This window comes from Rhinolophus sinicus, chromosome 1 (assembly GCF_057876585.1).
Source record: "Rhinolophus sinicus isolate RSI-liver-muscle chromosome 1, RSI-T2T, whole genome shotgun sequence".
NCBI classification, from domain to species: domain Eukaryota; kingdom Metazoa; phylum Chordata; class Mammalia; order Chiroptera; family Rhinolophidae; genus Rhinolophus; species Rhinolophus sinicus.
In genome coordinates, this window is record NC_142501.1 from 58,314,765 (window position 1) to 58,330,466 (window position 15,702).

The window sequence follows — 15,702 nt, forward strand, 5'->3', positions numbered from 1 at the left end:
GGCATCTGGGCACTGCAAATTTAACGGCTGGAGCTCTGTATTGTAAGAAACATCCCCTTCTGTTCCTGCCAGGTAGAACCCAATCCTCTGGCTTTAAGATTAAAGGCCCAAGTCTTCCATCCCTGAACATTAGATGGACAGGCATGAGGCGCATCTCAGCCCAGGTCTGGACCTCAACTCCCCCTCCCCAGCTCAGGCTCAAGGACCCTAAATGAGTGTTACAGAATTAACTGAGTGGACGGAAACTCAGGGGTCACCTAGTCAGTCCACATCTCTTACTTTATTGATACAGACTCAGAGGTCGAGTTGAGAAGTGATGTGCTTGATGAACCAGAGTTAGCTGCAGAGTTGGGAGCACCCAGGACCCAGGTCCCATTAGAGACCCAGCTACCTCTCAGAACTATGTGTAAGGAGGAAGCTGGGGCACAGGGAATAGTGTTAGGACAAGATAGGTGCATATGCTAGGAAAGCCATCCAAACCCACGTCAAATCCCTCCAATCCCGTGGGGCTGTACCTTCCCAGGACCTCCAACCCCTACCCACACCAGGGCGGCAACACAGAAACAGGGACTGACGTTCAGTGACAGATTTTTTTTTTTTTATATTTAAAAACAAAATCAACCTCCCCCCAAATGATGCCCCCCAAACAAACAAAAACTCAGATTAAATAAAATTTACAGTGAATATACCCAGCAAACATCTGTTATGTGCAATTAAATACTGTGTCTGTTACTTCGGCACGAACCTCAAACAAACAATATACAAGTGTTCTGGGGAGTAGGGGTGGAGGAAGGCCCAAGTTTTGGGGTTTGGGGAGACAAGATGGGGGAAGTGAGAGAAAAGGGAAATCAATTTCATTTTTCTTAATTCTGTCCATATAAATATATTCATAAAGACCAAAAAAGAAAAGGGAGCTTGGGATGATAAGGAAACAGGAGAATAGGGGAGTGTAGGACTCTCCCAATTCTACCCAACCAAAAAATATCAAAGAAATTAATTTCATGGTGGGAGAAGAGATCAAAAATGATAGACGAGGATGGGAAGGAGGGGGAAGCAGAGGAAGGCCAACCAGGGAAAAAGAGGGGACCCATGGCAGGGGAGTAAGGAGTCCAGTGCCAGTGTGTCTGTTTCCATCTTCATCCCTACTGTTTTAGGCTCCAGTTTAGTGTCTGTCACCTTCCTTTCTGTCTCTGTCCATGGTGTATCAGGGTCCCTCAACACCCTCCACCCTACCCTCACCCCTGCTGTGCTGGTTCCTTCCCCGCCTCCCTTTATTGGGAGCTGGCTCGCTCCAGGATCCTCAGGTCATAGTTCTTTTTGGCCACTCGAAGTTTGAAGCGACTCACAGAGTTGTTGAGGCGAAGGGAGGCATTTTGGGCTGCCAGGGGGCTGGGGAACACAGCCACGATGGTGTACAAGGCAGCAAGGTCCGCGTGGCGGCCGTTCTCGGCAGTCCCACTATTGTCCCCCCCACCTCCGCCAGGCAGCCCCTGAGCATCCTTGAGCCATTGGATCTTGGCGCCGGACATGGCGAGCTGAGTGAAGAGTTTGTCCGCTTCGGTACGAGTGATGCCCTCAGGGAGATCTGTCACCTCGAGCACCCGCCCCAGGACTGGAAGAGGAGGAGAGAGGGCAAGGTTGTGAGACGATTAGAGTAGGAAGGACTGCACAAGTATCCAGCTGGCCATGTCTGTATACAACGTTCTCAAAAGCCTGGCCTTTCTCACTTAGCCCTTTCCTCCTTCCCCAGTCAACCCAACCCCTCGCTATCCAGACTCTGAGCAGGGCAACTAGGAGAAACAAAGGAACCTTTCTCCTCTAGCCTAGAGATGCAGGCAAAGAGAGACTGGGAACCAGAATCCCAGGTTGAAGACGTGGAGACGCGCACCTCAGTTCTCTCACAGGGAGCTGTTCCTGTGAAGGAGTGTGGCTTTTGCTGATGTTCTTTGACAAAGTCAGTGGCGTAATCTGAAATATGTTCCATAACTCCCTTCCCAGAGGCTGGCCCCAGTAGATTCCTTTCTTATTGTCTACGGAAGTCAGTTTCCCCTCCTTTCCTTGTTTAGCAAACTGTTCAAAATAGGGGAAATCCTGACAGATCTTGTATGCCTAGCACGGAAGGCCTACAGGAGGCATTACTCCTCCACATTCCCTTGTCAAGCTTCTCCTAAATTAGGTCTAGGACTACCAAAGGTAGACACCCTAGACTAAAGTCAGGGCCACTCCCACAAGACTCTGCTGATAATAGGCTCAGCAACCCCCATCGTTGTGTTATTCCCAATTTTTACCATCATCTTCCCCAGCACCTGGAATAGCTTGGTGAGGAGGGGAGAGATACTTCACTTCTGCAACTTCTCCTTGCTCTTGAGTACAGAAGGGTACCATTTCTACTCCCCACCCTAAGCTGGCTTTTCCCAGCCATCCTGGGCTAGTAATGTAGGGCTGGAGGAGTGAGCAATTTCTCTTGGAGATTCAGCATCCTGTCACTCACCAACGTCTGTCATCCCCAGGTCAGTGGAGGCAGATTTGAGTGCTTGTCTCTTGCTCCGGTTTCCATGTTTCAACCCACTCTGTCCCTTCAACATTAGAAAGGTAATTCTCATCCTGGGTAAATAACATTGACTGCCTTGCATCCCAGTGTCTGCCTGAGAGGTTAAGGGAGGAGCAGCACCCAACCCTGAGGACCCCCTGCACCAGGTAGTCAGATTGGTCAAAGAACCGCCACTGAGAAACAAAGAGCCCCTCCCTCTTGGCCACGGGGTGGGGAGAAAGGAAGGAATGAGTACTGGAGTGCGGTAAGGCCCTTCCACTTTGGCCATTCTCTGTCTGTTGTCTCCTTTGTCCACCCAGCTGGCTGAGGTAGATGGCTCAGAGATGGGGGCCCGAATGAGAAGGGGGTGTCTGATGGCCCTAAGGCTGATGGACACCCTTACCTGGTGCACCGTGTAAGTCGACTGGCCATGGAGCAGAGGAGGGCAGATGGACAGATTGTACTGTAATGGCTGGCCCAAGAGGGAGTAGCGCCCATCGCCTAGGGAGGAAGAGCAGATGGCTTTCTGGGAGTTTGAGCTTCATGGTATGACTTATGAGACTTCAGGGGCTTGGGAGATGGATACTAGTCCTATTTTTATTTATTTATTTTTTTTTATGATAGGAGTGCCCATGTGATTGATTTAAGAGTTGTCTTTCTTCCTAAACCCTTTGGCTCTCAGCTATATCTCAGACAAATGGGGCTATTAGGTTCCTTCACTCTTAAAGAAGGGCTTTGTCCATTATAGACAAAAGGCCCTGGAGGAAACGTATAGACCCTTATGAATGTCTTTTATTTCTTATATAGATTCTGCCCCCCACTCTCCCGCAAACCCAGGGCTCAAGTTTCTGACTCATGTAAAAGGCAGTATCTTGTAGTGGACAAGAACACAGACATGCAGCTAGACTGCCTACATTCAGATCCTGGCTCTGTTACTAGAAATGGGATGTTGGTTATGTTTTCCCCTCATTAGTGTTGCTGGGAAGGTTAAATGAACCTAAGACATGTAAAGCATTTATAGCAATGCTTGATACATACTAAGCACCGTAAGTGTTAACTGTTATTGTTGGTGAATGTTGTTTCACAGCACTTTAAAGTTTTTAAACCATATTCTAATCTTTTTTTTTTAAACTTTTAAAATTTATTTGAAATGTGTTTTTCCAGGACCCATCAGCTCCAAGCCAAGTAGTCGTTTCAATCTAGTTGTGGAGGGCGCAGCTCACGGTGGCCCATGTGGGGATTGAACCGGCAACCTTGTTAAGAGTACTGCGCTCTAACCAACTGAGCTAACCGGCTGCCCTAATCTTGTTTTTATATTGCTGTGACAGCCAAGGCAGAAAGGGGATAAGATTATTCCCATCTTATGTGTGATTAACCCTACTTTATGGATTAGGAAACTGAGATCTGGTTCCAAGTTTAAGTAACACGTTCCACATCACAAAGCTACTTAGAGGTGGAACTAGAATTTGAACCTGAGTCTTTTAACCCAAAGCCAGTGTTCCCTCTTCTCAAACCACACTGCTTCTGATGCAGCCCCATATTCCAAGGCCTCTGACTCAGTACTGATGAGTTGAGCCTTTTGGTTTATTAGAAAGTTCAATGACTTCTTTTCCCTGGCTCATAGTCAGTCACCTTACTTGGCAGTAAACACTAAATATGTAAATGAGGTGTGGAGTAAGTTAAGTATGGGCATCTCTAAAGAGAGGCAGGTGTCCTTGGCCTACACAGGGATGCTAAAGTAAGACCTGGCGCCCAGAGCTGGATGAGCAGTCACCCCGGTGCCCTGCCTACTGCTACCCTCTCGATCTCCCCACTTGGGAATGGGATGCAAAGGGTGAAGCTGACAGCAGTCAGCCCTAATCTAACTCCTTACCCTGTGCTGGACCCCCAGGCCGGGGGAACTGTGTGAGGACGGGAAGGGGACTGAGTCCTGTGCAGACACTGCTGAGGCTGGTGACCGGAGAGGGTGCTGGAGACTGGGTAGGAGACGTGACGGGGCTGCTGCTCATTTGTGTGTTGGCCTATGGGAGAGAAGAGCACACACAATATAAACACCAAACGTTACGTTCTTGGCAGTCCTATGGCTTGGCCTAAAATTCATCTCCCTCAGGAGACTTCTCCTGCTGAACTCTGCCAAAGTCAGACTGTTCCTTCAAACTGCCCTCTTAGTCCCTAATTAGTATGTGCTATTTTAATATTCACTTTTTGAAATACTGTTTTAAGTATTCTCTTAGCATTTTCAAGTATGTGTCCCATCTGCTACCTTAGATCTTAGGTTCTTTGAAGTAAGATGCTCTCTTCTGTTTCTTCCCAAAAAGTGCCCAGGGAAAGACATATAGAAGAAGTAGCTCGGTCAATGGCAAAGATTACCCCGAGAAGAATGTCGTCACCTCCTTGCCAAGACAAAGGTGGGCTGCAGGACTCACCTGGGGGCTACTGTCAGGATTGTACAGGTCTCCAGGTTTCTGCCCCCGCTGGTCCATGCTGTAATATTTACAGTGACTCCACTGGACCATGGATGGGTTCTGGGGGGGCTGGGGTCCATTAGGGACATTCAGCTGCATGACCACCACACCTGGTCCAGAAGGTGACACTCCTGAATGGCAGAAAGAAAGAAGTTGGTAGAGAATTCAAACTATATTTTGGCCTGTCAGCTAACCCTGAGTGGGAAAGCCAGTAAGCAAATCCACCAGCTCTCTTCAGAGTCACTTCAACTATGGCCTGCCAGGAATCTGAGAGACCTGCTAACAGGGTTTCTGATTCCCTCTCCTCAAACCAGTGGAAGTTTGAGTGGAAGGGTTGTAAGTACCAGATGCTAGTGTTCTCCTGGCCTTTACCTGGTAGGGGGTATTTTAGTATGCTTGGCAGAAAACTGCTCCATTCTGTCAAAGTTGGGTATTACCAAATGCCCAGGTCAGATGGCTCAAATGTCTGGGCATGGTACAGGTCTGAGTTTGGGGCTGGACCAGGGCTGCAGGCACGTGCAGGCTTTTCTGATAATGGCTGCAGATAAGTTAGTGATCTCTGGTTGTTCTGGAAAAGATGACTGACTGCACACAGCTTCACTAAGCCAGACCCTGAAGGGACTTCTTGGGCAAGGGTCGGGTGAGCTGGAAACATTTCAAACAGAGAGAATGGCAGAGATGTATGCCATATTCAGGAAATGACAAGTAATTCAAGGTGTGAAGGCACTGGGGCTCTGTAGGGGAAGTAATAGGAGATGAAATACATGCATTCATTTCTTCAGCAAACATTTATTGCACATTTACTATGTGCCAGGTCCCATGCTGGGCACTGGGTGTACAACAAACAAAACTGGTACCTGCCCTCATGGAATAGTTTATTAGGGAGTCAGATAGTAAACAAACAGTTGGTGTCAGAGTTTGACACATGTTCTGGTAAAGGTCTTTATCCTGTAGGTGTTGGGAACAGGACTTGTGCTTTAGAGAGCTAACTCAAGTGGCCCAAGGTAAGGTGGCTGCAGGGAGGGAGACTAGTGGCAGGAAGACTAGTTAGGACGCTGCGGAAACTGAACACGGAGGTCCTGAATCAGAGCACTGACAGTAGGAAGGGGGTGGGAGTGTCAGACCTTCTCTGCAGGTTTTCCTGACAGGTTCAGGTGACTGACTGGATGCAATCCTGAGGTTTTAACACAGGCAACTACGGATGGCCTTACCCTGTCATGGGCGGGAGGAAGGAAAGGGCTCAGCGAGGAGGAACATTAAGTCCCAAATCTTCCTCATGGTGAAAAGCAAGGTAAGGGGTCAGGGAGAAGAAGTTTGATGGACAGTCCCCGCTGGGAGGGCTGCGCTGGAGCTCTCTGCTTCCCCACAGGGGATTGTCTGGTGTGAGGGTTTGTTCTTGACCTCCCAGGCTATCCTTTCTATAGAGGGACAGGCTGAGTTCATGTGTGTGTGGTGCTAGAGAAATGGGACCGGGGCTTGTAAGCTTGAAAACCTGCTGCAATGCTGCTGTTTTCATGGCTTGGTGCTCTGGGGCTGCCACTGCTGCCACCATCATACTGCTTCCTGTGACGGGAAATGTTGCAGCCTCTGCCCTGGGCACGAGCCCTGCTGAGAAGCGAGCATGATTGCTTTTCTCAGGTAGCATCGGTCAAAGGAAAGGAAAAGAAATGGCAGGAAGCCTGAGAGAGCAGCGCAGGAGACACAGCATCTGTCGTATCTTATTCCCAGTCAATCTGTGGCCCCCTCCCGACCCCAGGTTCATCTAGTTGGAGAGCACAAATACTCTGAGCGACAGGCTCACACCTCCCCATGCCCTGCAGAAGGGGACAGGGTATTCATCAGCAAGGCTTGCAGAAGGGCCACAGGAAAATTGCTGAGTGTCATGCATTTAACAACTCCCCCCTCGCGACACTTGCTTTGGGCATTTTATTTCCCCATCCTCATAGCCCCACCTGCTCCAACATCCTCTACCAACAAAATTGCAGTTGACCTTATTCAAACATCTCACTGCTACCCAAAGAGACCAAGGCAAAAAATAATCAAATCTATAGCTTTTCTGGAAGGCAGCTCATAATCTGAGACTAATGCCCTGGGCCAGGAAAGGGTGGAGGATGTGTGAGTCCATAGGGTGTGGGCATAAATAAGGTGGTGGAAGCGCCTTCTAATAACAAGTAGCCATAGGGCGCTATTAGGGGACTCAAGGGAAGGGGGAAAGAGAACACAGTCCTCATATTCTTTTCTGTGATTCCCAACAAAAACAAAGCCAGGGCTCTCAGCGGCAGCCTCAGTCCTGAGCTCCTCCCCACACTAAGTCCCTCAGCGCTGGCCTGGAGCATTGTTCCTCACTCAGCCGAGGACGCAGAGCTCTACGCTGCTGATGAGCTGATTTTTATGCTTCTCTTCCTCAAGCCAAAAGCAGGTGGCATCCTTTAGCAACTGAACTGTCGCTACTTCTTAATGGACATGACAATAAAAAAAAAAAAGGGCAAACCACCCCACTGCCCAGTGACAGCACTTCCATATAATCAGGTTGGAGGAAGGAGCCTGGGTTGGAGTGGGAAGGGGGTTGAATAAGGAAATCAATTTTAGCTTGAAAGCTCTGAAAGGAGCTAGGGGACATGTGAATGGCTTTTTAAGTGGCATCATTAAACCTGGGCAGAAAGGTCGATTGGGCAGAGCAAACCACATAAATATAAACAGATGACATTTATGTCTGGCAGAATTGGTTTTGTTTAGCTTTTTTTTTTTTTAATCACGGAGGTAGAAGATTGGTAAGGCTTCTTCCTTACCACCAGGAATCAAATCTATGGAAAGGAATGTCCAGAGAAATAAAATTCACAGGCACCTTTCCCAAATTACAGAATAGAATCCAAGAGTATCTGGTCTATTCCCTTTTTGGTGGAAGAAAGAGATTTATTCAGTGAGTGGGGGAGAAAAGAGTTAGTTTCAGCCTTGGTAACCCCTCAGCTACAAAGTGAGCCCGTATGTGAGAGGTTATCTGTGCGCCTCACTCTGGCCATGCTACCGTGTCACTGGGAGTTGGGAGTCTGTATATAGGCTTCCTGCCCTTTCACATCTCTGTGCGCCTTTTCCGGACAAGCATCCCTGCAGGAACCTCAAGGGACCTGCAACCCAGTCGGAAGTAAAGTATTTTCTGGGATTACAGTTATGTTTAATATCACAATGGAGGAATTAAGGTCCGGGCCTGGGGGTAAACTGAGCAACTACAAAAATGTATTAATAAACCAGAACAGTTGTTGCAGGAACAGCCAATCCTAATCCCTGCCTTTATTTTTGGAAAAGTGACCATGTTGCCACATGGGAGAAGGGCGGGTGACTGTCCTCTGAAGGTGACATAGCAGTCCCTGTGGGCTATGCTGGCATTCTATCTTCCCAAGTAAAGGGTAAACTGGAAAGGAAGGCAGAAGAAGCAGTTTTTCTCTTCTACTTCCTGTTAAAGAGTTTCATGAGCAGGAACTTTTAAAATCAGTGGTATGGTGAATATGTCTCTTAGATGATGTGGGTGGAACAGAGGGTCCCATCCTCTAGGAGAAGGAAAAGGGATCAGTCAGAAGCCGAGGATCGCTCAGGGTAGCTAGAAAGAAAGGAAACAGAACAGGAAATTCCAAAGAAACAAAGGAACTAGATGCTGAAGAGGGTGTCCTCCATTTCTATTGATTAGGAAAGAGCCTAGATTATCTCCTTCTAGTCCCAGTGCAGATCTCTAAGTGCTGCCAACTTTCAGAATAACAGTTGTTTCAGTTTACTTAACTCAGCACTAGGTCCAGAGTAGGTAATGAAAAATTCTTTTCCTTTGGTTTGTTTCAGATTCAAAGATCTTATATTTGAAGAAGAACAGATATAACCACAGAGACCCAACAGATATACTGATACACCACTAACGATAGTACATCCATATGCACACGCACGTATTTATTCTATCAAATGGGAGAAAATGCCCTGCGGTACCAAGCACCACCACAGGCTACGGTGGTTCTTGGAGCCAATTTCTACAATTTCCATACCCCGCTGGGAATTTCAAGGTCAAGTGCCCCTGGCAGACACTAGGAGAAACAGCTAGAGAGACCAATAATGTAATAAAGGGTAAGGGCTGTTGAATTAAAAAATTCTCAGCCTATGAGAGATCCACGTTTGGTCTGGATGAAGGCAGAAATCAGTACTCCTTGAAAGTAAGAACTGATCATGTCTTATGAGCAAGATTAATTCTGGAATCCACTCCACAGCATCTAACACAGAGTGGAAAAAAAAAATCGATGTGAAAAAGATTCCATTTCTAAATGGGAAAAGCTGGCAAAAATACCTCTCTCACCAGAAGAGGGCACTCTGATATTCCCACAATAAAGGAGAAGGGGGATGGTTGGGGGCTACATTAAGACTTCCTGTCTTCCAGAACCCCGGAAGTTTCTTTAACTGCCATATAATGCTATGACAGGGTGGGGTGAAAGGGAAACAAATAAGGGTAGCTGTACTAGTTGTGTTGGGGGAGTTCTTGGCAAAGGCTGACAGTGAGAGGCTGCATGGCAAAAGCACCTGGGAGAGCTGGTCCCTTCCAAGGAGGACCTTTAGCTGTTTAACACAATACCCATTTATTTCCCACTGGAGGGAAAGGAATAGAGTACAGAAAGCCTGTTGAAAATGTCTTATTGAAAATGCAGCAGGGCCAGCCCGGTGGCTCAGGCGGTTAGAGCTCCATGCTCCTAACTCCAAAGGCTGCCAGTTCGATTCCCACATGGGCCAGTGGGCTCTCAACCACAAGGTTACCAGTTCAACACCTTGAGTCCCGCAAGGGATGGTGGGCTCTGCCCCCTGCAACTAAGCTTGAACAAAGCACCTTGCGCTGAGCTGCCTCCCGGATGGCTTAGTTGGTTGGAGCACGGGCTCTCAACCGCAAGGCTGCCAGTTCAATTTCTCGAGTCCCGCAAGGGATGGTGGGCTCTGCCCCCTGCAACTAAGATTGAACACGACACCTTGAGTTGAGCTGCCGCTGAGCTCCCGGATGGCTCAGTTGGTTGGAGCGTGTCCTCTCAACCACAAGGTTGCTGGTTCGACTCCCACAAGGGATGTTGGGCTGTGCCCCCTGCAACTAGAAACAGCAACTGGACCTGGAGCTGAGCTGCGCCCTCCACAACTAAGACTGAAAGGACAACTTGAAGCTGAACGGCACCTTCCACAACTAAGATTGAAAGGACAACAACTTGACTTGGAAAGAAAGGCCTGGAAGTACACACTGTTCCCCCAATAAAGTCCTGTTCCCCTTCCCCAATAAAAAATAAAAAAAAAATGCAGCATAGGATATGCCAAGTCAAAGGACCCAAGTTCAAGTTTTAGGATTGTGACTGTAGGCAAGTCATTTATCTTCTCTGAGTGTTAAATTTCTTCTTCACAATGTGGTGAGAATTATGATAAAATGTATGTGAGCACATAAGAAAAACTATGAAACCAATCTAAGATATGACTTAAAAAGCATTTTATCAGCCTGTCTCACATTCTCTAGAGAAAAAAAAAAGCTGTCTATAGGAAGAATGAGCACAGGTGACAGAGGTAAGCACTTCATGTCTCAAAGGCATGTGAGTAGTGAGTGTAATGCTGAATTCAGAAAAAGAAACAAAAAAAGAAAAGAAAGAAAGAAAATAAGGAACCCAATTAGACATGTGGCTTCCCAGGAACAGGGGTGGGATAACCAACCTGGCCTTTCTTAAACCTGGCCAGCCACGATCTTGGTCTTTCCTCCTGATGGGGCCACAGTGGGGACAGAGACAATCCCTGAACTCTCTCTGCCCTTCCCAGCTTTAGAGTATAAGTTTTTCAGCATTTGCTCTCAGTACCCAAAACCCTCCAAATTTTTATCCTCTTACCTGAGTACTGCTGTGGCATCTGTGGTGGACTGCAGGGAGAGGGAGACTGAGGCATCTGGTACTGCTCAGAGCCAGGAGGTTGCAGAAACCCCACAGAAGGGCTGGGGAGATGGAGAAGAGAGGAGTGGTAAAGCAGTAGAAGGAGGAACACAGCTCCTAGCAAACAGCTGCCGCTTCCTGGGCCTCCCCCGTGGGAAGCAGAAGCAGCTCCAAGCCATTCCCAGACCAATTTGCTGTGCAATTTCTAAAATCACTCATCAGTTCAAAGTTAATTATATATTTGTACTTGATCATCTTTCAATTAGGAAGCTGCTAATCAGTGCTGTAAGTGGAATGTTAGTGACACAGTCTCTTCCCAACAGTGTGAAAACACCAGACACACACATGCATACACACACAAACACATATACACGTTGAGGAACACACAAAGAGAATGCCAGAGACAGACACACAGTGCAAGAGAGAGGTAGGTAAAAAAAAGAACTAAGGAGGTGTGTGATTTAGGATATTTACACAATGGCAAACACTGATAGTCACGTAAAGACAAATGGGGAAACCCCCCCACAAAACTCAAGACAACAGGAGACATACATACATAAAGAAATAAACATGCACACTGACAGAGACACAGAAATACAGACAGGTAGGCCCGCCCAGACTTGAGTTCTAGTTCCAGCTCTGCTTTTAACTAACTGTGTGGCTTTGGGTAAGTTTCTTAACATCCCTAACTGGAATTTCTTCATTTATTAAAAAAAGGGAGAAAAAGAAAACAAGGGGAGTGGACAAGATAGTTCTAAGGTACCTCTACCTCTAAAATTCTATCACCTATGGTCTATACTAAAATATATAAATGATACAGAAATAGACCATCTGAGATTCACCCATGGACATAAACAGAATTTTACACATACATACTCTAAATTGCTTGTTTTAATGATGCGCAGTGTCCATCCCACAGTTCTGAATCTCACTGATTAGAAAAACAAAAAAAATGGGAAATTATAAAGCCTCTGTCTCTGAAGCAGGAATTTTTTTGTTGATAAGCTCCTATGGCAGTGTCAAATCAACAAGGAGAATGAACTCTCTCATATTCTACCTGCTACCACTGGGATCTTTACCCCTGCCTTTCTTTTCTTTGTCCAGTGGGAACAAAAGCATGCTGCAGAAGTTGCTGAAGGTCTATGGGAGATGCGCCCCAACTTTCTGGGAGTCCTCACCTCGTACCGTTCTGCTGAGCTGGCGGGATCATGCTGTAGTACACTGGCACGCCCCCCGCTGGGAGGCCCCCTTGCACAGATTGGCTCGCAGGGACCAGCATGGGTTGCTGGAAAGGCGGCTGGACCACATTTTGTGAGTCATTCCCCACTGGGACCTGAATGGAGAAGAGAAGAGAATGACTACTTGTATTCCCAATGAGTTCATCCAGAGAACAGCCCAGGCATCACAGATCAGGACCCTCTAACTTCCTTCTCTACTTCTTAGATACTCCTGTTCTCCTCATCTGCCTTAAGGAAGTGCTTATAGAGCTACCTCCATTTCCGTCTTCTCCAAACACCATCCTTGGGCATCTAATATGAAGAAAGGAGCCCGACTTCCTTTAGACCCTACTTTTCTGTGCATATACTCATTTGCATGGCTGTATAAAGGTCAAACAATTTAAATAAAGACTTCTCTCAGAGGAAAACAACCTAAACATTTTAGGGGTGAAGGAAACAATATTTTAGTGTTAGAACTGTCAGATGTGGGAAGCTGTCCCCCATCCCTCATCCCGAGGCCTGGGGCATCTTTCCCAACGCAGAGTGCACCCACTTGGTAAGAAGGCAGTGGAGTGTACTGAACCACCAGGCCTTGCATCTGGCCCCCCACGCTGCTCCTCTGGTTGCTGAGCAGGCCCTGGTTTTGTGGCTGCTGGACCCCAATCATGCCTTGGTAAGCCGCCTGCTGCTGGTTAGGCATCATGGGCTGTAAACCTAGGGATGGGCAAGGCAGAGAAGACATCAGCATGGTTTTCACAATGTTTAGGAGGTCATACTCTGTCAGCAATTTCTCTTCTCCTGTCTATTTTACCTTTTCGTTTTCTGGAGATCCTGGGTCCCTCTTTAGGACTCTACTCATTCCTGCGTATTTTTTCCTCCTTTTTTTTTTTTTTTTTAATAAAACAGGGAAGGCAATTCTCTCTTTCCCAGTCTCTGCCCTTCACCTATTCACTGCCTTCTTATACTAAGAGTTCCCCTTACCGGGCTGCTGGGATGGCTGAGGCAGCTGCTGACCACGTTGGGGGCTGTAGGCCACCGGGTGAGAGAGAGGTCGATATTGCTGGTTGGAGTTAGGATACTGTCCAGGGGGATAGTAAGAAACCTGGATCTATGATGAGAGGAAACAGATGTGTGAGAAGGCCCCTCAAATTCAGCCCCAACATCCCCAAACTATCAAATTCATCAGGGCTGATGGCCAAAAATCTGTAAATGGAGATAATTTGGGTCTGCGATTGCGGCACTGGTCCTGTTCTGGTTTGAAACAGAACAGGAAGGACTTGTGTCATCTAGAAAGCCAACCTTCTAACTAGAAAGACAACTCTCAAGTGCAAGGTGGGGAAATGGAGGTGGGTGACAGGCATCCCCTATGGTCTTTTCTTCTGAGGAAGAAAGAAGGATTGTAATAGTGGACAAACTGAATTAGTGATTTCAGCTCAGAAGAGCCGCTCACCTGCTGAGGGGGCTGCATGTAGCCCTGGGGGGGCAGGACTTGCTGAGTAGGTGGTGCATGGCTAGAGGTGGAGTAGTTGGAAGTGGGGAGAGGCTGTCCCGTAGAAGCCATGATGAAGCTAGTCTGCTGAGGGTGCTGGGAGATAAGTGGGGGCTGGAACAGAGCTGAGGATGGGTCAGCTGCTTCAGTAGAACCTTGGCGACTGAGGCTCATCTGTCCAAATGGGTTGCTGAGGTCATCTGCCTGTTGAGAGAGTGGGGGAAGACGCAAGGACTGAGGTCATATCAAGCCCCATGTCTTTGCTTTCAAGACAGACAGACAGACAAACAGAAATAGCAACCTTCTCTGTAGTCTTCCTTACACCAAATTTGAGACAGACCTGCCTCTGTGCCCAGGGAGGCGCTTTTCAGCCCTAAGCCTCTATCTTTATCATGTGGTGTTTTAGATTGCTATGAATTGAACAGCTGTTTGAAGCCTAATTCTAGAGCCAGTCTCCCTACCACATATGAGGTAACAGTGGCCACTCTGATTATGATTTTTATTAGAATTTGTCCTGGGGAGATGGGAGCAATGACACAACATATGTATATGTATATGTATGTGTGTACACACACACACATACACACACACACACACACACACGACAAACTAGTGGGTTGAAAAAACAGACTGCAAGTCTTTCCATTTCCTGTCTTCCTCATGCCTCTAGCCATACAATACAAAGTGCCCCTACATTGCCATAAATCCCGTTTTTATAATAAAGGACCCAGATAACATCCTGAGTGGATTAGGGATGGCTAGGTTCATGTGTCTCCCCAGCTCTGCCTCTGTAGCGGAAAGACTGGTGGGCTCCCACTCCTGCTGCTTATCTCCTTACTCCCTCTCGAGGTTATTTCCACCTCTGTTCTCTGACACTTGCCTCGAGTTCTCCTGCCCTTCAGAAACCACTTCCAATTCTCACCTCTGAAAGGAGGCCAGGGTGAGTGGCTGAGCTGGAGGGCGAGACTGACTGGCTAGTCTGTAATTGCCTTCTCTCTCAGCCCTCTTCTCTAAGCAGCAAGAGTGATGGTGTTCCATCTCTCACTTGTACGGTGATAGGTTAGAGTTTGTTAGCTTCCTCGTCCCTTCCGCTCCCTGGGCAGTAATTGACACACACAAACACATGCACACGCAGAGCAGAAGTTCTTTTGCAAAAAACCTAGTAGAAACAAAAGGCAATGCTTTCCTGTGGTTTCACTCAATTTTCGGGGATCTGATCTTCAAGTTAGCTATTTTGCTATCTTAGTGAGCAGAAATAGATGACAAGAAGACTGGACTGCAGATTATTTGAGGTCCATATTCCAGGACTTTTCAGAATGGAGATAAGAGGTGGGAGAAAAGGGGATCCTAGTGAAAAAGCTGATGGGTGTGATTAACACACATACACACACACACAAAATCAGGGCTCCTATAACTATGATAGAGGTTATCAAGCATGAGACAGATTCAAAGGATCTGTCGTTAAGGTACAAATCATTTAAACTGCATATATTATGTATTAGAAAATATTTTTTTAATGTAAAATAACATGGTAAGATAGGGGGATATTTTAAGTTTTAACTAGTGGTGCCAGAGAAATCTGCAATTGCGTTTTTATTTTTAAAGGAAATGAGGAGCCCAGGTTAGACCAATATCCCATTTTATTCCCCCTCCTAAAACTCAGGGGAGCTTGGTGTTCCTCTGTCTTACACTTAGGCATCTTGATGGCTCCAGTGCTGTGATGAGTGACTAGAATGGAGGCTAGTTCAGCCTGTGCTGGCCCCTCAAGAAGAAACACCTTTTAACATGGCCCTCCAAAAAGCACAACTGCTTTGCAAGGTTGTCCTAGACTGACCCAGACATACCCACAAATACATGGACAAGACAAAACGGGGGAATGGAGTTTATACCATGTTGTACTGCTGGGGCGGAGAGACTGGCAGAAGGACTTGGGGACAGGAGCCTGGAGAGAACTGAACAGGCTGCGGAGAGGGCTGCAGAGCCGGGACTGGCTGTGGACCCGTAGAAAGGCATGTGGAAAGGGAAGAGAAAAGGAAGGCATAGGGAAAGGCAACAGGGCAGAGATGGGGAGGAAAAAGGAAGGAAC

The 15,702-nt window shown here is 47.2% G+C and overlaps 1 protein-coding gene and 1 long non-coding RNA gene across 31 annotated transcripts in view; one reads left to right on the top strand and one right to left on the bottom strand.

The window, feature by feature from the left end:
- Positions 1 to 12,564, top strand: part of LOC141570081 (uncharacterized) — a 28,108-nt gene extending 15,544 nt beyond the window's left edge. For all 3 annotated transcript variants that reach the window (XR_012493938.2, XR_012493937.2, XR_012493939.2), the window contains one exon: positions 12,015 to 12,564. This is a non-coding gene — a long non-coding RNA (uncharacterized LOC141570081). The remainder of the gene's footprint in view (positions 1 to 12,014) is intronic.
- R3HDM2 (R3H domain containing 2) overlaps positions 261 to 15,702 on the bottom strand; it is a 135,374-nt gene continuing 119,932 nt past the window's right edge. For 20 of the 28 annotated variants that reach the window (XM_074325520.2, XM_074325528.2, XM_074325534.2 and 17 more), the window contains 11 exons: positions 15,506 to 15,607; positions 13,578 to 13,820; positions 13,109 to 13,235; positions 12,681 to 12,841; positions 12,089 to 12,243; positions 10,872 to 10,972; positions 4,957 to 5,126; positions 4,404 to 4,551; positions 2,934 to 3,031; positions 2,492 to 2,576; positions 261 to 1,612 (listed from right to left, as the gene is read on the bottom strand). In XM_074325520.2, coding sequence (XP_074181621.1) covers positions 1,272 to 1,612; positions 2,492 to 2,576; positions 2,934 to 3,031; positions 4,404 to 4,551; positions 4,957 to 5,126; positions 10,872 to 10,972; positions 12,089 to 12,243; positions 12,681 to 12,841; positions 13,109 to 13,235; positions 13,578 to 13,820; positions 15,506 to 15,607 — 1,731 coding nt within the window. In that variant the 3' untranslated portion in view covers positions 261 to 1,271. The remainder of the gene's footprint in view (positions 1,613 to 2,491; positions 2,577 to 2,933; positions 3,032 to 4,403; positions 4,552 to 4,956; positions 5,127 to 10,871; positions 10,973 to 12,088; positions 12,244 to 12,680; positions 12,842 to 13,108; positions 13,236 to 13,577; positions 13,821 to 15,505; positions 15,608 to 15,702) is intronic. The other 8 variants (XM_074325537.2, XM_074325536.2, XM_074325530.2 and 5 more) reach the window with 1 other exon arrangement.